This window comes from Coregonus lavaretus (genome assembly GCF_964263955.1).
Source record: "Coregonus lavaretus genome assembly, contig: SUPER_35_unloc_6, whole genome shotgun sequence".
In the NCBI taxonomy this organism is placed as follows: Eukaryota; Metazoa; Chordata; class Actinopteri; order Salmoniformes; family Salmonidae; genus Coregonus; species Coregonus lavaretus.
Window position 1 is genome coordinate 188814 of NW_028167176.1, and position 21562 is coordinate 210375.

Sequence of the window (21562 nt, forward strand, 5' to 3'; positions counted from 1 at the left end):
TCCATCATTTTGATTTACATTGCTTGTACAACCAACCCTTGCTGTCCAGATTCAATAGTGTGTGATTGCGGCCCACAATTCGGGGCGTTCCTGCATGTATGCATTCCAGCATGTGGCTTGTGTTTAAATTACACTTTTAATATTCTGGATTTCCCCATATAGCTCTGCATTAACATGATTGGTTGAGGTAGGTGGGGGCGGGAGGTCCTATATAAAACACAAACTCACTTCCTTGACAACATCCTGCACAGGACCCCCGCCTCCAGCCTGTGTACCTGGAGTCCTAGCTTAATTGACCAATAGAAGTATAAAGAGGGGTTCCTGCAGATGCATGAACACCCACATGCAGGAAGACCACGAATTGCAGGCCATAATTACACCCATCTCTCCAGATTCAAACAAGTTTTATTGTCATGAAAGGAAAAATCCAAGCTGCAAGTAACAAAATCCTAAAATAAATTAACATGAGGATTAGAATCAAATAATTGCTTAAAAAAATCATCCAGGTGCCTGAGGAAAGATGTACAGTGAAGGCCACTGCTCTCTGCGTATATGTAATCCCTAGCCAGTCCCATCGGATTCCAGTCCCGTTTAATCCCAGTCCCGTCGCTGTTCTACACTCTATTTCCCCACTATCTGTCACCCCTTTATTCATGTCTATCCTTTTCGTACTTTACAAAACAACTTCATTCAGTTGAAGCCATTTAACTTGTCATCTTCAGTGGGGACCAAAAGGGAGCAGCCATTTTCAGACGTAGGCTGTGCTTCCTCGACTTCTATAGGAACACTCATGTATATTTTGAAATTGTTACTGTGATCATTGTTCAACTCAGGCTGTGGGACCTGAACTTGTCCATCTAGGACACTCATATCTGTCTTTAGGTCACTGTCAATAGAAGGCTGTGCTCCCTGAACCACCATGGCAGTACCATGATCAGAACATGGCTGGTCCACCTTTAAAGGGTGCTTTTCAAGCTGGTGTTTTTTAAGCTGGTACTGATTTTTAAATCCCTTGTGTCTGAGCTGATGTATGGTGAAAGGGGATTTGAGCCTAAATACCTTGCCACAGACATCGCAGGTATAGTGCATCTTTCTGTGTATTACCATGTGACTGCGCATGCTACTTTTAGTCGCCCAAGTTGTTCCACATATTTCACAGGTGTATCGTATCGGTTCACTCCTTATGGGTGCCTCAGAACTCTCAGCTGACTCAAACTGACCCTCTCGGTCCTTTGACTCAAGTTGTTCGTTGATAGGATCTTCAACAATGGACTTGTGCACGTCACAATCCCTGCACTCATTTTTTTCCCTGTGAGAGCGCTCATGCCTGATTAACCATTTGATGTACATGAACACTTTTCCGCACACAGAACAAGTGGGTTTACAGTTGAGAGTCTGCTCCACCAATAGAGGGTGTTTTTCCATCTGGTGTTTTTTGAGAAGGTACTGCCTTTCAAAGTCTTCGTTACACTCGGAGCAGCTGAAGGGCCGTTCTCCCTTGTAAACAATGCAATCATGCGTGTCACGATCCCTGCGCTCCTTGAACGTCTCACCACAGTCTGAGCACCAATAGTTTTTTCCAGTGTGACCACGCTCATGCGTGTTGCGAGATGTGGCCTGCCGGAAGGTTTTTCCACACACCGAGCAACTGTAAGTGATCCCTGGGTTGTGTTTGAAGCGCTTGTGTCTGGTCAAGAAGTCTCGACGCTTGAATTTCTTGCCACAGATATCGCAGCTAAAGGGCAGCCCTGTGTGCTTTATCATGTGACTTGTCATTCTGCCTTTATTGGTCTCAATCTTTCCACATATTTCACAGGTGTTCCTTTTTATATTTATATTATTATATTTATTCTTCATGGGTGCTGCAGCATCCCCAGTTGACACCAGCAACGGACTCTGTTCTCTCTTTAAGTCGTCGAGTCCAAGTTCTTTGGATCCCCCAGAGGCTTGACTTCTCTCTTCCTCATCACTTTCTCCTGTGATATTCTGGTTGGCCTTGTGAGTCTCTGGAGTCCACTTGTTGTAACCTGGAAAGGAAGTCACCAACAATACATTTCACAGGGAAGTTTCACAGCGACCCAACATATTGGCCAATACAGAAGCTATAATTGTTTCAAAGAAGAGTAAAGCTCAGCTTGTCTGTTTTGTATTAAACATACATTAAAATAATAACTTCCACTGACCTTGAGACTCCATGTCATCATCATCATCATCATCCTCCTCCTGTTTTATGACCAGTGGTGCTGGCCATGTCTCCACCCCCTTCCAAAAGACAATTAATGGCATTAACTTATCTGCCTTTACTAAACTTGTAGATCATACATAAGCAGTTACATCTTTCTGTGCGTTACAATACAGGAGGAATTACATGATTTAGGTGTCATGTCATATGTTGAACACAAATAAATGTATTTGGAAGGGCATGTTTTATACTAGCTGTGCTGCGCGGGCTACAAGCAGCCCAGCTGGTAGGATAAACCGCTGTAGTCGCACAAAATTGAATATATAACATTGCGGATAACGTTCGTAATGACAATTTAATGTGTATAACATCTAAAGACATGCATCACTATACTGAGACTGTTGCCTTTCCTAAAATGAGGTATTTTGGTGTTTGTTTTTTAGCCTTTGTTCATGTTTTTCTGTGCCCCTACAACTGCTGAACGAGCATGAGGAAGTATATCGCTGGAGTGGTAAGGTTCTCAAAAACAAGTGAGATAGCAACAACAACAAAAAGGTGTCTGTGTACTTCTATAACATGCAATTTACATCGAAAATAGTGATTTGGTTCAAATAATGTTTACTTCGCCTTTACAGGAAAATCATTGTGGAACCAGACCTAAAACGTTTTATCTGTAGCCTAGATGGTATATAGCGTTTATCTAGGTGTCATTCAAAGCCTTAGTGTACTATTTACAGTTACAGGCCTGCTACACTGGATGTGTAACTTTTGCTGGGCGTGAGATGCTCACATGGTTTTAAATTAAACCTGTGCCTAAACAACGCGGCTCTGTGAGACATATCTACCCTTACAAAATCTACGGCCAAACCACAAGCTCAACTCACCGTGTCTGTTGTCTGACTAAGAGCCTGTGATTGCTCTTCTCCCACTGGTACCAGTGATGGCGGACCTTTGTCTTCCACAGTAGGATCACGTTCTAGCCAAATACCATTGGCCTCTTGTTCATTGAGGATTTGATCAACGACTGGGAAGTTTCTCAAACCTGGTGGGGGAGTTAACATACAAACACAGATTTAGATTTTCTGAAAATGTGGATCAACACAAAATCGGGATAACGAGGCTCAGATTTCATAAACATAATGGAAATATGCCATCACTCATGGTATAGCTACGTTTATCTGAGAAATAGATTGTATTTGCTATATAGTTAGTACCTTTTCACTAAGGAGATGATAGGAGCTAAGCAATAGGGCAATTACTGGCTAGCAGACTTAACTCCACTTCATGGTGAAGGAAGTTTCTCTTTCACCATGAAGTGGAGTTTAGTCCGCTAACTACAAGCCATAATTGGAGCCAGGACGCCCGTCTGTCACAGACAGACTGCTAGCTAGTTAGCCATCCTCTTCGCTCCAAGAGATGTGTAACGATACAGGTCTCCAGGAGCGAAGAGTCTACTAGCTAGCTAGCCGACATGTGGGGAAGTAATTGTATCCGAGCTTCCTACACAGACAAATAGCCTATACGCATAATACCTAATTTAGCGAGTCATTACTCACCGGGTTTTTTAATACTGTCTATGCAGATCGCTGGCTTCTCCTTCCCGATGCTATTCTCCATCGCCTGCGACTTTATCGATCTTTGGTTTTGTTCATGTACCATTTCCACTCGTACAGCAGCACAAGTTTCTCCCATAAGTTGACAGATGTCTTGCAAGGCTTTTTCTGTCAAAGTTTCTATAATGGAGGTAACCCGAGAACGAAAAGCGAGTTCGAAAGACATGGCTACAAAATTCACCAGTCTCGCTAATTTAGCCTGGTAAATGTTAGCTAGTGTGCTACAATGAAATGACTGTGGAACCAAATATGTTATAAATTAAAACTAAACCCTTCTGTCTGTGGTGGAACGATTGAATTGCTGGTGGCCGTTTGGTTCCGGACAGCTGACGAGGTTGCTCCGGTGATATACCGTAAACACTCGTTTATCTGCCACCTTAAATTGACCAGCTGTTTGAGTGTTTGTGTTATACATGCAAAATAATAAAATTAAACGATACAACAGGTTGACACATTTTTATTCCTCTCAAAAAGCAAGAACATATTGAGTTGACAAACCTTTAAAATACTGTTACTGAAACCACTGATGTCACAAGAAAGATCTCAATTCCATCATTTTCATTAACACCTCTTCTACAACCCTTGCTGTCCAGATTCAAAAATGATTTATTGACATGAAAGGGAAAATCCATATTGCTAAGGCAATACAATATTCAAAACAATAAACAATTGCAGGTAACACAATACACCCTAAAATAAATTAACACCGGTGTTATGATACTGATAGTTTCACAGGTTGGTGGCGCCTTAATTGTGGAGGACGGGCTCGTGGTAATGGCTGGAGCGGAATTCGTGGAATGGTATCAATTACATGTGTTTGATGCCATTACATTTACGCCGTTCCAGCCATTATTATGAGCCGTCCTCCCCTCAGCCTCCACTGGATGGTTTGTCGAGACTGATGGTTTGTTTACATAGCTGATGGTTTCTATGGCTGTGGCTAGATGGAGTAGGCCTACAGCTCCATCTAGTTGTCGCGTCAGGGACAACAGTTGTTGACAACTTGCTAAACCTAATTTGCTACATTAGTTATTCTAACCTGCTACGTTAGTTCTCCTAACCTGCTAATTGATTAGATCCTCCTTTACAGCAACACTGCTGGCTTCAGAGCGAAGTGAAATCCCATAAGGCACAGAGTTATTGAGTTTGTGTAATTTCACACAAAATAATGGCGGGTGCCTAATTATATGCCACGTGCATTCGTTTATGGCGGATTTCGATACTTGACACATGTACAAGATTAAATACCTCCCAAATTAAAATGTGTAACTGTTACTGAGGTTTATATCTTGTATAACAACAGGGGGGATTTGTTTTGAATTTCATGCTTGTTTTATTATTTAAAAGTGGAACATGAATTGCATCATTCAAGTCATATGTGTGTCCCGAGTTGATGGGTTTATTGATCCCCTTGCCTGGCTACCCAAACGCAACGCTCCAGCCAAACGCCACGCCCACAAACGTTTATTCTCTGCAACGAGTCTGTATTTAAATCCGTCCAGATGATTTGTAGAACGCAAACACATAACGGTTCTGATTGGTCCAAGAAACCGATGGGTGAGAATCTCCCCTTTCCACAGTGGGGTCACAGTTTGTAGCCAAAACAGTTCTGACCTACAAACATTAGTTGGCACATCTGTGGTACCGACATCAGACGAGTCCCGTGGGGGTCGTAGAGCAAAACGTAGACCACCATCGTGTTCGGGAGTCTTATCTTTCCATAGGCCAAACCGTTTGGACGCTACAGCCGTTTTAATGAGTAGACCAATTTTCGGGATGTCTCATGGGTCTGACAAACACCGCTGTAGCTCGGCCACATTCCGCCGCCTTAGTCGGATTGAGACGCAGTCCATGCAAAAAACTGGACTGACCAATTTAGATATTTTCAAATACATACAACTTAAAAGTTTAATATCAATACATTTGTATTTGAAATCTTTTGGACATCAGAACATCTTGAGGGAATCCTATTTGAGTCAGAAAATGATATTCATATGATAGGTAAGATATACAAAACTTTGCAGAGAGCCAATCCAACTGACAATCACTTACAAAAAAATATATACATTGGAACCAAGAACACCACAGTATGAGTCATAATACCCATAAAACCTAGCCGTCAAACGGAAATGGATCCAATCGTTTTTCCACCATTCATTTTCTATGGGGATTTTAGAAACACTTAAAATAAGGGCTGTGTTTTGTGTAGGCTTACCCTGGCGTGACGTTTTGATAAGTGTAAATCTCTCTATGACAAGGTGACATAAATATATTCGCCTGTATTTACCACCCCCCCCCCCCAAATTAAATGCTAATTAGTTGCTAATGTGTCTATCATAAACTACAAATGCCATGACGATCTGGACTAGACTGCCGAATCGAGGCAAAGGTAAGAATCTCTAGATTAACTCATGTTAGCTAAATGTAGAAAATGAATAAATTGGCTACATTTCTTAATTTACAATTCGGTGTACTGTCTTGTGCAAGTTTTAAATTGACACAATACCTGTTAGCAAAGGTGTCAGCTAGAGATGACGTGGGGGGGATTTGTAGTTTTGCATGTCTACTTTGATGCTAATTAACATTTTCGAATCAAGAGTAAATAGAGCCAAATGTATTGATAAGTCACCTTGTCCGAGAGAGATTTACATGGTTATCAAAACGTCACACCAGGATAAGCCTACACGAAACACAGCCCTTATTTTAAGTGTTTCTAAAATCCCCTATGGAGAAAATGAATAGTGGAAAAACGATTGGAACCATTTCCCAGTTTGACCGCTAGGTTTTATGGGTATTATGACAGCTCCACTGTGGGGCTCTATTGGCACAAATTGGAGGGAATGTTGGAACATAAATTACAAAGAACAAAAATGTACACTTAATCCAGTATAAACTAATGTATAGAATTTATTACACAAGAAACGAAATTCACAAATTATACAGCACAACGGCAAAATTATGTCTTAAGTGTAAAACTAACAATGACTCAATAACCCATGCCTTCTGGGAGTGCTATAAAGTCCAAAAGTTATGGGCGGAGTTAGAAAGTTGGCTGTCAGAAGTATTACAATGTAAATGTACTTTTAATCCGTCTGTCTGCATATTTCAAGACATGGCATACGTGGGTGCAGTGAGATACCCAATGTGTTGGACGATACTTTTCTCGTCAATCATCTTAAACGTATACTTAAACTGTAAAATCAACCAATCCTCCATCGTTAACACAATGGAAAGGTCAAATGCTTTATCTAAATGTTGAAACAGAGAGAGAGAAACAAAATGGTACAGTTTGAGGCCATGTGGCGGAGACTGTTGCGGGCGCTGGAGATGGGGGTGTGAGCAGGTGGGTCTGGGCAGGGTGATGTTGTGGCTGTTTGTTTGCGTCTGTATGTTGTCGTTTGTATGCGTATGTTTCGTACGGTTTAAACATTTTTTACGTATCATGACCAGGACGTGGCTGGTCCACCATTAGAGGGTGCTTTTCTAGCTGGTGTTTTTTGAGATGGTACTGTCTTTCAAAGTCCTCATTGCACTCTGAGCATCTGAAGGGCCGGTCTCCCTTATAAACAATGCACTCGTGCGTATCGCGATCCTGGCGCTCCTTGAACGTCTTGCCACAGCCTGAGCACCAGTAGTCTTCTCCAATGTGTTTGCGTTCATGGTTGTCTCGCGATTTAGGATATACAAACATCATTCCACACACAGAGCAACTGCAGGGTTTTTCTATAGTCTCCTCAACTCGATTTTCTGGGTCGTCAGTCTGCTCCACCATTAGAGGGTGTTTTTCCAGCTGGTGTTGTTTGAGATGGTACTGCCTTTGAAAGGCTTCACTGCATTCGGAACAGTTGAAGGGACGTTCTCCTTTGTAAACAATGCACTCGTGCGTGTCACGATCCCCGCGCTCCTTGAACATCTCACCACAGTCTGAGCACCAATAGTTTTTTCCAGCGTGACCACGCTCATGCGTGTCACGAGATGTGGCCTGCAGGAAGGTTTTTTCGCACATAGAGCAACTGTAGGTTTTCACTGTGTGTTTGGATCGCTGGTGCCTGGTCAAGAAATTCTGAAACTTGAATTTCTCGCCACAGATATCGCAGCTAAAGGGCATCCCTGTGTGTGTTATCATGTGACTTGTCATTCTGCGTTTTTTGTTCTCAGTCTTTCCACATATTTCACAAGTGTACCTTTTATTATATTTCTTCTTTACGGGTGCCGGAGCATCCTCAGTTGACACCAGCAACGGACTCTGTTCTCTCTTTAAGTCCTCGAGTCCAAGTTCTTTGGATCCCCCAGAGGCTTGACTTCTCTCTGGCTCATCACTTTCTCCTGTGATATTCTGGTTGGCCTTGTGAGTCTCTGGAATCCACTCGCTGTAACCTGGAAAGGAAGTCACCAACAATACATTTCACAGGGATGTTTCACAGTGACCCATGTTGGCCAATACAGAAGCTAAGAGTATAACTCATACTGCAGAGTTTGCCTGTGCTTTTTGTATTAAACATACATTCAAATAATAGCTTCAACTGACCTTGAGACTCCATGTCATCATCATCCATTTCCTCCTGTTTAATGACCAGTGGTGCTGACCATGTCTCCACTCCCTTCCAAAAGACAACCAATTCTGTTATGAACTCTTATCAGCCTTTAAGCCAGTAGATCATACAGCAACAGTTACACTAGCATCTTTGTTAAAACAATTGTTTTTTATATATAAAAACAAAACAGGGGGAATGACACCAAAATAATGTTATATTGTACACATATACATTTCTTCAGAAGGGCATTTATGTTTAAATGAGTATCCTTGGGAGCCCTAACAGTTTTATCATCTGTAGCCTAGACAGTATAGAGCTTGCCTAGGCATCATTCAAAGCCTTATTATTTGCAGTTACAGGCCTGCTACACAGGACGTGACACTTTTGCAGAGCACGAGTTCGCATGGTTTTCAATTAAATATGGCTGGGCGTAGCCAGAGCAGCTCTGAGACATATCTACCCTTACAAAATCAGCAGCCAAACCACAAGCTAAACTCACCATGTCTGTCATCTGACCAAGAGGCTGCAATGGCTCTTCTCCCTCTAGAAACAGTGATGGTGGACCTTTGTCTTCCACAGTAGGATAACCTTCTAGCCAAAGACCATTGGCCTCTTGTTCATTGAGGATTTGCTCCACGACTGGGAAGTTTCTCAAACCTGTTGGGGAAGCTAACATACAAACACAGATTGAGATTTTCTAAAAATGTTGTTCAACACAAAACAGGGATATCGAGGCTCAGATTTCACAAACAGTGGCGTAAAGTACTTAAGTAAAAAATACTTTAACATACCAAAAAACGACTTCAGTAGTATCTGTACTTTACCATTTATATTTGACTACTTTTACTAAACTACATTCCTACAGAAAATAGTGTACTTTTTACTCCATACATTTTCCCTGACACCCAAAAGTACTTGTTACATTGACAGGAAAATGGTCCAATTCACACACTTATCAAGAGAACATCCCTGGTCATCCCTACTGCCTTTGATCTGGCGGACTCACTAAACACAAATGCTTCATTTGTAAACTGTCTGAGTGGTTGGATGTGCCCATGGCTATCCGTCAATAAAAATATGAAAATTGTGCCTTCTGGTTTGCTTAAAATAAGGAATTTGAAATGGTTTATACTTTTACTTTTGATACTTAAGTACATTTTAGCAATTCCATTTACTTTTAATACTTAAGTATATTTAAAACCCAAATACTCTGACTTTTACTCCATTAGTATTTTACTGGGTGACTTTCACTTTAACATGAGTCATTTTCTATTAAGGTATCTTCACTTTTACTCAAGTATGACAATTGAGTACTTTTTCCACCACTGCATAGTGGAAATATATGGCAGGATGGCGTAGCTATCTTTATCTGAGAAATATATTCTCTGGCAACTTTTCACTAAGGAGAATGATAGTAGCATAGTAATAGTCATACTAACTCTACTGGCAACAGACTGTTACCAAGGTTACTCCATGGATATCAGTTCGTAAAAAAACATGCAATCGTCTCTACAAGACAGAATGTTTAATACAATGTTATTTTAACATATCTACCGGTTGTCCATTGGTCCTTTTGGCGGTAGGAAGTGGAGATCGGGTAACCACAGGAAAGTGTTGTTTACCCAACCTTTTGCTGCACCAGTAGGTTCTGTTTATTTTCCATCTCCTGACGCATTTCACGTGATGCACAATATGTAAACAATAGCCGAACGTTTTCAACCAAAGCACATTTTGTCGCAATCAGCTGGAAGTGCTTGTGAAATTTGCCAGGTGATTGTGTGGAACAATGTTTGGTCTTGTTCTTCGGTTAAACTCGGCAATTGTTAACATGTTGTTCAAGTGGCGTGCAAATTGCGTCAGCATTGAAAATACAAAACCGACCAGCGTACTGAAAGTCGGGTTATTAACACTACTCTGGATACTATAGGCCGTCATAGTAAATAATAATTTGTTCTTAACTGACTTGCCTAGTTAAATAAATAAAATAAACATGTATTTTGTCTCAGATTACCTCCTACATAATGACAAAATCAGTGGACAACTGGTAAAGTACGTTCAAATTAAGTTTATTCAAGTCTGACTTGTGATGGGACTGTTAAAAAGTGAGCCTACACGTTAGAGACGAGAGAGGAGTTACTGTCCAGACTTGGAGCCAAGGCGCCCCCCCCCAGACAGGCGACTGTTAGATAGCCTCTTCGCCCGAGATGTGTAAGGTTACAGGTCTCCCGGAGTGAAGAGGCTACTAACGTTAACTAGTTACTGTAGCCGACAAGTGGGGTAGTGACATGGCTTGCTAGCCAATTGTATCCAAGCTTCATACAGACACATAGTTATTATGCGTATAGGCTAACTTAGCTAGCTCTCACCTGGTTTTTGAATGCTCTCCATGCAGTTAGCTGGCTTCTCCTTCCCGATGCTATTCTCCATCGACTGCAACTTTATCGATCTTTGGTTTTGTTCATGCAACATTTCCACTCGAAGAGCAGCATACGTTTCTCCCATAAGTTGGCAGATGTCTTGCAAGGCTTTTTCTGTCAAAGTTTCCATAATGAAGGCAACACGAGAACGAAAGGCGAGTTCGAAAGACATGGCTACAAAATTCACCAACCTCGCTAATTTAGCCTAGTTTGTGTGAAGTTACTGTGGAACCTTTGAATTGCTGGTGGCCGTTTGGTTCCGGACAGCTGACGAGGTTGCGCCGGTGATATACCGTAAACAGTCGTTTATCTGCCTCTTTAATTTCACCTGCTGTTTGAGTATTTGTATTGTACATGCAAAATAATAAAACTAAACGATATCACAAGTTGACATTTTTATTCCTCTCAAAAAGCATTAACATGTCGAGTTGACAAACCTTAAACATAAATGCTGTTACTGAAACCACTGAGTCATAAGACTTCTCAATTCCATTTTGATTAACACACCGCTTCTAAAAACCCTTGCTGTCCAACGGTTTTTAGCATATTTTTGCCCATATATTTTGTTGTAATGTTGGAGTCACTCATATCACATGAATACACATTAGACACGGCAAAATGTATAGAATTGAAAATGAGATTTAAAACAGCAACATTTTCTCTGCACCTCATGACAAAATGTGTAGATTACAAGAAATAGGATTTAACCCTGCAAAATTCTCTCCACCAACAAGAGCAGTGTGAACAGAGAAATAGACATGGAGCGCGGGATGTTGCCCAATGCTGGAAGGGCAGCCTGAGCGAAAAAGTTTGGGAACCCCTGACATAGCTGATGGTTTCTATGGTTGTGGCTAGATGGAGTAGGCCTACAGCTCCATCTAGTTGTTGACAACTGTAGCATTTTAGATAAGCCTAACTCGAACCCTGTTCCTAACCTTAACCTCCTTCTCCTAACCTGCTACGTTAATTATCCTAACCTATGTAAACAAATCATCAGTATACCCACGAGTGTGTCCCAAAGTTGATAGGTTTATTGAGCCCCTCGCCACTCTTTGGAAGTCACCCTCTGAGTTTCGTCAGCAACACGTGACAACGGAGGGCTCTCCGAGTGAGTTGGTAGGGGCGAGTGGGTGGTTTGGGAATCACAGTCTATTCACGTTAAACGCTGCATATTTCGGCTCAAATCGGAAATTACCTTTAAATGTGAAGTGCGCTATAACAGTCCAGATCGAATCTAGGCCCAAAATGAGCATAAAAAATTGCTGTAAAACATCATCCAGGTGCCTAAAGTTAGTTGTGCAGTAAAGGCCACCACCCTCTGCGGATATGCAATCCCCTGCTTGTGTGGGATTGAATCCCAGTCCCATCAATGTTCTACATACTATTTCCAACTCTATCCGTCATCCCTTCATTCAATTTCATGTCTATCCTTTTTGTACTTTACAAAACATCTTAATTCAGTTGAAGCCATTTCACTTGTCAACTTTAACTCATGTTACTGGAACTTTTCCACCTAACGTACTCATTTCGGCCTTAAGATCATTGTCAGTTGAAGGCTGTGCTCCCTGAACTACCATATCAGTATCATGACCGGGACGTGGCTGGTCCACCATTAGAGGGTGCTTTTCCAGCTGGTGTCTTTTGAGATGGTACTGTCTTTCGAAGTCCTCATTGCACTCTGAGCATCTGAAGGGCCGGTCTCCCTTGTAAACAATGCACTTGTGCACATCGCGATCCCCGCGCTCCTTGAACGTCTTGCCACAGTCTGAGCACCAGTAGTCTTCTCCAATGTGTTTGCATTCATGGTTGTCTCGCGATTTAGGATATACAAACGTCATTCCGCACACAGAGCAACTGTATGGTTCTATTTTCTCCTCAACGCTCTTGTGTTTTCCTTGATGTTTGGCTAAACAGGCGTGGCGCTTAAAATTCTCACCACAGATATCACAACTAAAGGACTTCTTTTTGTGTATTAACATGTGTCTGTTAATGTTGCCTTTATTCATAATAATCATTCCACATATGTCACAGGTGAAACACGTGGGTGCCTCAGTCTCAGAACTCTCAGCTGACTCAAACTGACTCGTTTGGTCCTCAAAGTGCTTTGACTCAGGCTCTGGGTCAACAGTCTGCTCCACCATTAGAGGGTGTTTTTCCAGCTGGTGTTTTTTGAGATGGTACTGCCTTTCAAAGTCCTCATTGCACTCTGAGCAGCTGTAGGGCCGGTCTCCCTTATAAACAATGCATTCGTGCGTGTCGCGATCCTGGCGCTCCTTGAACGTCTTGCCACAGTCTGAACAACAATAGTCTTCTCCAATGTGTTTGCGCTCATGGTTGTTGCGCATTTTAGAATATACAAACATCATTCCGCACACAGTGCAACTGTAGGCTTTTTCTATTTTCTCCTCAACTCTCGTGTGTTTGCCCTGATGTCGGGTAAATTGGGCTTTGCGCTTAAAATTCTCACCACAGATATCGCAACTAAAGGGCTTCTTTGTGTGTGTTAACATGTGTCTGTTAATGTTGCCTTTATTCATAATAATCATTCCACATATGTCACAGGTGAAACACGTGGGTGCCTCAGAACTCTCAGACAACGGACTCTGTTGGTCCTCAAAGTGCTTTGACTCAGGTTCAGGGTCGACAGTCTGGTCCACCATTAGAGGGTGTTTTTCCAGCTGGTGTTTTTTGAGATGGTACTGCCTTTCAAAGTCCTTGTTGCACTCGGAGCAGCTGAAGGGCCGGTCACCTTTGTAAACAATGCACTCGTGCGTGTCGCGTTCCTGGCGCTCCTTGAACGTCTCACCACAGTCTGAGCACCAATAGTTTTTTCCAGTGTGACCACGCTCATGCGTGTCGCGAGATGTGGCCTGCATGAAAGTTTTTCCGCACACAGAGCAACTGTAGATGATCCCTGTGTAGTGATTGGAGCGCTTGTGCCTTGTCAATAATTTCTGACACTGGAATTTCTCGCCACAGATATCGCAGTTAAAGGGCATCCCTGTGTGCCTTCTCATGTGACTCGTCATTCTGGCTTTCTTGGTCTCAGTCTTTCCACATATTTCACAGGTGTACCTTTTATCATATTTCTTCTTTACGGGTGCAGCAGCATCCTCAGTTGAGACCAGCAACGGATTCTGTTCTGTCTTGAAGTCCTCAAGTCTAAGTTCTTTGGATCCCCCAGATGATTGACTTCTCTCTTGCTCATTACTTTCTCCTGTGATATTCTGATTGGCCCCATGTGTCTCTGGAATCCACTTGCCGTAAGCTGGAAAGGAAGTCACCAACAACACACAGTGACTATAATTGTTACAAGTTAGAGTGTCGTTGAGCTAGTCTGTGCTTTTGTATTGAACATAGATTACCATAATAGATTAAACATACCTTGAGACTCCATGTCATCATCATCATCCATATCCTCCTGTTTGATGATCGGTGGTGCTGGCCATGTCTCCACCCCCTTCCAAAAGACAACCTTTAATTAAACTAGTAGATCATAAATAAATGGTTACACTAACATCTTTATGTCAGTTTTTAAAATAAATAAATAGAAAACATTAAACAGGAGGAATGACACCAAAATAATGGAATATGTTGAACACATCATGGAATACACGGAGTGTACAAGACATTAAGAACACCTTCCTAATATTGAGTTGCACCCCCTTTTGCCCTCAGAACAGCCTTGATTTGTCGGGGAATTAACTCTAGATGGTGTCGAAAGCGTTCCACAGGGATGCTGGCCCATGTTGACTCCAATGCTTCCAATGTGTCAAGTTGGCTGGATGTCCTTTGGGTGGTGGACTATTCTTGATACACACGGGAAACTGTTGTGTGAAAAAACCAGCAGCGTTGCAGTTCTTGACACAAACCTGTTGGCCCACCACCTACTACCATACCCCGTTCAAAGGCACTTAAATCTTTTGTCTTGGCCATTCACCCTCTGAACGGCACACATACACAATTCATGTCTCAATTGTCTCAAGGCTTAAAAATCCTTCTTTAATCTCTATCCTCCCCTTCATCTCGTGCCAAATCTGGCCCACGACACATTGGGTTGTCAAGTCATTTTGGCACGCATCCATACAGCCCTGCGATGCGCTGCACTACAAGTCACAGCAAGCACTGCCAACGTGCTGCACGCCAAACCGCAGTGCATTGCCACACACACCTCATCCCAGACAGACACACACACACACACAGACACACACACACACACACACACACACACCTCATCCCAGACACACACACCAGCCAGTGTACTGTATCATGTCATCACTAAATGGCACTGACCGAATCTTCTACCAGACCGAAAGTTTAATCGTCTTGTAGGCTAAATGTTCATGGCCAGTTTCGGTTCCAACGGGTCATTGCTGTAGCCTACAGAAAATGTCATCTTGGTTGTCAAAAAGTTATAAAGGATTCACACATGGGTATAAATTACTAAAGGAAAATAGGACACACAAGCGAGTATAAATGAGTCAACAGTTGAGTCATCTACTTTATGAAATTACAGCCTGATGGGCTCACATCGGTGAATTCAACGTCAATTGCGCTGCTTCGTGTGTCCCGTTTATCGCACGCAGCAGAGGGGAAAGTGTACGGACACATGTCACAGTCCTAGTAAAATGTTGCAGTTTGTCTTCGGTTTTTAAAGCTTTACAATGAATAACCAAAAAACAAAACACTGCGCAAAGGAGAAACATGTCGGCCGGTTACAGAAACATTTGAGCAGTAGCCTAGGCTGCCTACAATACATTTTGAGTGCACCATACAACAATGCTGCGTTCAACCACACCGGTGATGCATGCAGTGCAAAACAATGAAAAACATGTTTCAATTGAAATGTTACAACAACCTAGCTACGTTTTTGTTATTTGGAGTTATTAAATACTTTTTGATTAGGGTCGCAGCATATTATGGACATCTGCAAGCATAGCAGCAAAGGCTGGGAAAATATGATTGATCTTTTGTTTTAATATGTTAAACGCTATATACAGCATCCTATACAAAAATATAAACGCAACCTTTTCAAAGATTTTACTGAGTTACAGTTCATAAGGAAATCAGTCAATTGAAATAAATAAATTAGGCCCTAATCTATGGATTTCACATGACTGGGAATAGACATGAATCTGTTGGTCACAGATACCTTTAAAAAATAAAAAGTAGGTCCATGGATCAGAAGACCAGTCAACATTTGGTATGACCACCAGTTACCTCATGCAGCACATAGATTTGATCAGGCTGTTGATTGTGGCCTGTGGAATGTGGCTGTGAGAAGTTGCTGGATATTGGCGGGAAATGGAACACGCTGTCTTACACGTCGATCCAGAGCATCCCAAACATGCTCAATGAGTGCCGTGTCTGGTGAGTATGCAGGCCATGGAAGAACTGGGACATATTCAGCTTCTAGGAATTGTGTACAGATCCTTGCAACATGGGGCCATGCATGCTGAAACATGATGGCCTGAGGATCTCGTCACGGTATCTCTGCGCAATACACGCTGTCTGTCATCTGCCCGGTACAGTTGAAACCGGGATTCATCCGTGAAAAGCACACTTCTCCAGCGTGCCAGTGGCCATCGAAGGTGAGCATTTGCCAACTGTAAGTGGGTTATGACGCCGAACTGCAGTCAGGTCAAGACCCTGGTGAGGACGACGAGCACGCAGATGCAGGCTGTGCAAACCCACAGTTTCATCAGCTGTCCGTGTGGCTGGTCTCAGACGATCCCGCTGGTGAAGAAGCCGGATATGGAGGTCCTGGGCTGGCGTGGTTACATGTGGTCTGTGGTTGAGGCCGGTTGTACGTACTGCCAAATTCTCTAAAACGACATTGGAGGCAGCTTATGGTAGAGAAATGAACATTAAATTATCTGGCAACAGCTCTGGTGGACATTCCTGCAGTCAGCATGCCAATTGCACGCTCCCTAAAAACTTGAGACATCTGTGGCATTGTGTTGTGCAACAAAACTGCACATTTCAGAGTGGCCTTTTATTGTCCCCAGCACAAGGTGCACCTGCGTAATGATCATGCTGTTTAATCAGCTTCTTGATATACCACACCTGGCAGGTGGATGGATTATCTTGACAAAGGAGAAATGCTCACTAACATGAATGTAAACACATTTGTCCACAACATGAGAGAAATAAGCTTTTTGTGTTGCGTTTATAATTTTTGTTCAGTACACGCTGTCTTGTCATCTACCCGGTACAGTTGAAACCGGGATTCATCCGTGAAAAGCACACTTCTCCAGCGTGCCAGTGGCCATCGAAGGTGAGCATAAGTGGTCATTATAAAGGGTCTTAATGGCCAGTTTGGGTCGCTGTTGTATGATAGGTTTTTTGGTAAAAACAAACATAATAGGTTATGTCTGGCCCGCAAATTAGTTGTGTTTTTTTCAATATGGGCCTTGCGCTGATTGCGTTTGACACCCCTGATCTACACTGATTGAAGTCGATTTAACAAGTGACATCAATAAGGGATCATAGCTTTCACACGTCATGGAAAGAACAGGTGTTCTTAATGTTTTGTATACTCTGTATATTTTACACAAAATTAATATCTTCAGAAAGGTATGTTTTATGCTTAGGAATCCTTGTGAAACCAGCCCTAAAGGTTTTATCTGTAACCTAGATAGTATAGTGTATCTAAGTGTCATTTAAAGGCTTATTATTTGCAGTTACAGGCCTTATACACTGGACATATAACGTTTGCTGGGCATGAGATGGTCACATGGTTTTCAATCAAACCTGGGCATAGCCAGAGGCTCTGAGACATACAGGTACCTGCCAAAATAATGGAAACACTTGAGTAAATGAGGGATACAAAGTATATTGAAAGCAGGTGCTTCCACACAGGTGTGGTTCCTACGTTTATGAAGTAGTTAACATCCAGGGCCTAAATTTAACACCCACCAATTGGCGGGTAAGATGTCTATTTCACCAGCCACGTTGGCGGGTAAGATGGCTATTTCACCAGCCACATTGGTGGGTAAGATGGCTATTTCACCAGCCACGTTGGCGGTGGTCAGGGCTCCAAAGTGCGAGCATTTTAAAGTATAATCACATTTATAGTAAAATAAATGCTGCAGTAGCTGTTTTCAAAGTATTTCTGCCATTTTGTTTCATAGCTGGTAAATGAATCAAAGTCAAAGAACTAGGAATCCTACAGTATATAGCCTATCCCACCTCGCACTACAACACTGCCTGGCTGGGGGCTGTGCGCACGTGAAGAGCTGAGTGAAAGATTCATTCTTTTTGCGCACAGGCATACAAATTAGTCTAACTTACTTGAAACTAAAGTCTACTGAAGTGAGACATTGTCCTTGTGTTTCTTGGCTATTTACATTGTTTTTTCACAAGGTAGGTTATTTTTGTTTCCTATGTTCAACTGCTAGGGAAAAGGAGACAACGCTGCTACTAGTCAGACTCAATCTCACAGGCACAAACATGACTCAAGTAGCATTATACACCATCAGCAGGATAGAACAGCAGCCTCTGGTACGACAAGGGGTGGCGGTCTATGTATATTTGTAAACAACAGCTGGTGCACGATATCTAAGGAAGTCTCAAGGTTTTGCTCGCCTGAGGTAGAGTATCTCATTATAAGCTGTAGACCTCTCCCTGTCTGAGTCTGTAATACCAACATGTTTCAAGGAGACCACCATAGTCCCTGTGCCCAAGAACACCAAGGTAGCCTGCCTAAATGACTACCGACCTGTAGCACTCATGTCTGTAGCCATGAAGTGCTTTGAAAGGCTGGTCATGGCTCACAACACCATTATCCCAGAAACCCTAGACCCACTCCAATTTGCATACCGCCCCAACAGATCCACAGATGATGCAATCTCTATTGCACTCCACACTGCCCTTTCCCACCTGGACAAAAGGAACACCTATGTGAGAATGCTATTAATTGACTACAGCTTAGCGTTCAAAACCATAGTACCCTCAAAGCTCATCACTAAGCTAAGGACCCTGGGACTAAACACCTCCCTCTGCAACTGGATCCTGGACTTCCCAACGGACCGCCCCCAGGTGGTAAGGGTAGGTAACAACACATCCACCACGCTGATCCTCAACACGGGGGCCCCTCGTGTATTTTATTTTACTGCTGCTCTTTAATTATTTGTTACTTTTATTTATTTTTTTAAATGGTATTCTTTCTTGAAACTGCATTGTTGGTTATGGGCTTGTAAGTAAGCATTTCACTGTAAGGTTTACACCTGTTGTATTCGGTGCATGTGACATAACATTTGATTACCACGGTAACCTCCTGCCCTTAAAGGGCAAGGTGAAAATATTTGTCTCATCTGTGATATTTTGGTTAAAAGACTCAGGTCACAAAAAATGTAATTAAACAATATACCACAATACGTCTTACTAGTAATACATTTGTTTCAGAAACATTAAAGCATGCTCATCCATGTTTGTGTTTTGTTGGTGTAATTTTAGAGAGAATATTTTGGCTGGTACAAAATCTGAGTGGCTGGTAGATTTTTAAATCTACTTTACACAGTGGCTGGTGGACCAAAAAGTTAATTTTAGGCCCTGTTACCATCCCATCATACTTAGGGTCATGTATAAAAATGCCCAGTTGCCCATTATTTTGGCTACCATGTTTAGAAGAAGAGATCTCAGTGACTTTGAAAGAGGTGTCTCAAAGGCGCATAGGGGGTTTAAAGGGTGTGTGTCTCAGTCACCAGAACTCGACCCAATTGAACACTTCTGGGTGATTCTGGAGCGGCACCTGAGACAGCATTTTCCACCACTATCAACTAAACACCAAATATGTAATTTCTCATGGGAAAATGTTGCATCCCTCCAATAGAGTTCCAGACACTTGTAGAATCTATTCCAAGGCGCATTGAATATCTTCTGGTGGCCCAACACCCTATTAAGACACTATGTTGGCGTTTCCTTTATTTTGGCAGTTACCTGCATCTACCTTTACAAAATCAACAAACTCAACTCACCATGTCTGTTGTCTGACCAAGAGGCTGTGATGGATCTTCCTCTGGTACCAGTGATGGTGGACCTTCGTCTTCCACAGTAGGAACACCTTCAAGCCAAAGACCATTGGCCTCTTGTTCATTGAGGATTTGTTCGACAACTGGGAAGTTTCTCAAACCTGGCGGGGAAGCTAACACACATAAAGCTTGAGAATCTGAAAATATTTGTTATACGATGCTGAAACTTCACAAAAACATGTAGTGGAAATATGCCATCATCACTCATGATGGTATATACTTATCAGAGAAATAGATTGTATTTGTCAAGCCAAGCAGATTGGAGCAAAGCAATAGGCCTACTGTAGCGCAGAAACCCCTAGAGGGCGTAGTTATTCCTGACGTGGAGGATCAGGTGACGTCATGAATAATATCACTATCGGATTTTCATAGAAAGGCGACTGCTAGCTAGCTAGGCGATATAGCTAGGTATTGTATATCTATCCCCGCTTCCTATACAGACAATTAGCATATAGGCATAACTATCGTTAAATATTTTATCTCACTGAGTTTTTGAATGCGCTCCATGCAATTCGCTGGATTCTCCACCCCTGTCCCATTCTCCATCGCCTGCAATTTTGTCCTCGAACTTTGGTTTTGTTCATGCACCATTTCCACTCGAAGAGCAGCATACGTTTCGCCCATAAGTTGGCAGATGTCTTGCAAGGCTGTTGCTGTCAAAGTTTCCATAATGGAGGCAACACGACAACGAAAAGCGAGTTCGAAAGACATGGCTACACAAATAGGCTACAGGAGTTTATGCGTGTGCCCGTGAGAGAAATGGGAAATTAACTACTAACGGCGCAATTGAGTTGGTGTTGGCCGTTTCGTTCCGGACAGCTGACGAGGTTGCGCTGGTGATTTACCGTAAATACTCGTTTATGTGCGGTTGTCACTAGTTACCACAGCCACAAAGTCATAATTGGCTATATTGTACAAATTTATTAAAACAAAAAATGTGCTTTTTGGTTATAATTTAAGGTTAGCAGTGTAGGTAAGATTTGGGTTAAAATACAATTTTAAGAACAAATAGTAGAAATAGGCGGGATTTATGACTTTGCGGCTGTGGTAACTAGTGACGACCTTTATCGGCCTCCATTTTCCCGCAATATTTGTGTTGTATATACAAAATAATACAATAAAATTACTGATTTAGATCAGAATAATCTCAATTCCATCATTTATACTGAACAAAAATATAAACGCAACATGTAAAGTGTTCCATATTTCATGAGCTGAAATAAAAAATCCCAGAAAAGTTCCAGCTTTTCCAAAAAGATAATTCCTCTGAAATTGTCCACAATTTTGTTTACGTCCCTGTTAGTGAGCATTTCTCCTTTGCCAAGATAATACATCCACCTGACAGGTGTGGCATATCAAAAAGCCGATTAAACAGCGTTATCATTTCTCAGGTCAAATCAAAATGTATTCGTCACATACGTGTTTAGCAGATGTTATTGCGGGTGTAGCAAAATGCTTGTGCTTCTAGCTCCGACAGTGCAGTAATATCTAACAAGTAATGTCTAACAATTTCACAACATATACCCAATACACACAAATCTAGTAAGGAATTGAATTTAAGAATATATACATATATGGACAAGCAATGACAGAGCAGCATGGACGAAGATACAGTAGAACATTATAGAATACAGTATATACATATGAGATGAGTAGTGCAAGATATGTAAACATTATTAAAGTGACTAGTGTTCTATTTCTTAAAGTGGCCAGTGATTTCAATAGGCAGCAGCAGCCTCTAATGTGCTAGTGATGGCTATTTAACAGTCTGATGGCCCAGCTT

General features: G+C 42.0%; 2 protein-coding genes across 3 annotated transcripts; both read right to left on the reverse strand.

Annotated features, from left to right (window-relative positions):
• Positions 1 to 243: 243 nt before the first annotated feature.
• Positions 244 to 11008, reverse strand: LOC311110462 (zinc finger Y-chromosomal protein 2-like). 2 transcript variants are annotated; one of them, XM_084189013.1, is made up of 4 exons: positions 10697 to 11008; positions 8830 to 8999; positions 2184 to 2262; positions 244 to 2027 (listed from the first exon to the last, which is right to left on the reverse strand). In XM_084189013.1, exons 1-4 carry the CDS (start codon positions 10917 to 10919, stop codon positions 691 to 693), a joined length of 1809 nt encoding a protein of 602 aa, XP_084045139.1. In that variant the 5' UTR covers positions 10920 to 11008; the 3' UTR covers positions 244 to 690. The 2 variants fall into 2 exon arrangements, with proteins under 2 accessions (XP_084045139.1, XP_084045140.1); XM_084189014.1 differs by lacking the exons at positions 244 to 2027; positions 2184 to 2262 and adding exons at positions 6678 to 8172; positions 8324 to 8396 and having other exon boundaries at positions 10697 to 11002.
• Positions 11009 to 11129: 121 nt separating this feature from the next.
• Positions 11130 to 20555, reverse strand: LOC311110492 (uncharacterized protein). The gene is made up of 4 exons (XM_084189051.1): positions 20265 to 20555; positions 19726 to 19892; positions 14132 to 14207; positions 11130 to 14015 (listed from the first exon to the last, which is right to left on the reverse strand). Exons 1-4 carry the CDS (start codon positions 20488 to 20490, stop codon positions 12238 to 12240), a joined length of 2247 nt encoding a protein of 748 aa, XP_084045177.1. The 5' UTR covers positions 20491 to 20555; the 3' UTR covers positions 11130 to 12237.
• Between the last annotated feature and the right edge of the window lie 1007 nt (positions 20556 to 21562).

Bases quoted from the DNA above. Each gene is read 5' to 3' on its own strand.
- LOC311110462 (XM_084189013.1), bottom strand. From the start codon at position 10,919: ATGTCTTTCGAACTCGCCTTTCGTTCTCGTGTTGCCTTCATTATGGAA. The intron at 9,000-10,696 runs GTGAGAGCTAGC...TTTGTATGTTAG, and splicing joins GGAGAGCATTCAAAAACCAG to CTTCCCCAACAGGTTTGAGA. The intron at 2,263-8,829 runs GTGAGTTTAGCT...GTCTTTTGGAAG, and splicing joins TTGGTCAGATGACAGACATG to GGGGTGGAGACATGGCCAGC.
- LOC311110492 (XM_084189051.1), bottom strand. From the start codon at position 20,490: ATGTCTTTCGAACTCGCTTTTCGTTGTCGTGTTGCCTCCATTATGGAA. The intron at 19,893-20,264 runs GTGAGATAAAAT...TATGTGTGTTAG, and splicing joins GGAGCGCATTCAAAAACTCA to CTTCCCCGCCAGGTTTGAGA. The intron at 14,208-19,725 runs GTGAGTTGAGTT...GTCTTTTGGAAG, and splicing joins TTGGTCAGACAACAGACATG to GGGGTGGAGACATGGCCAGC.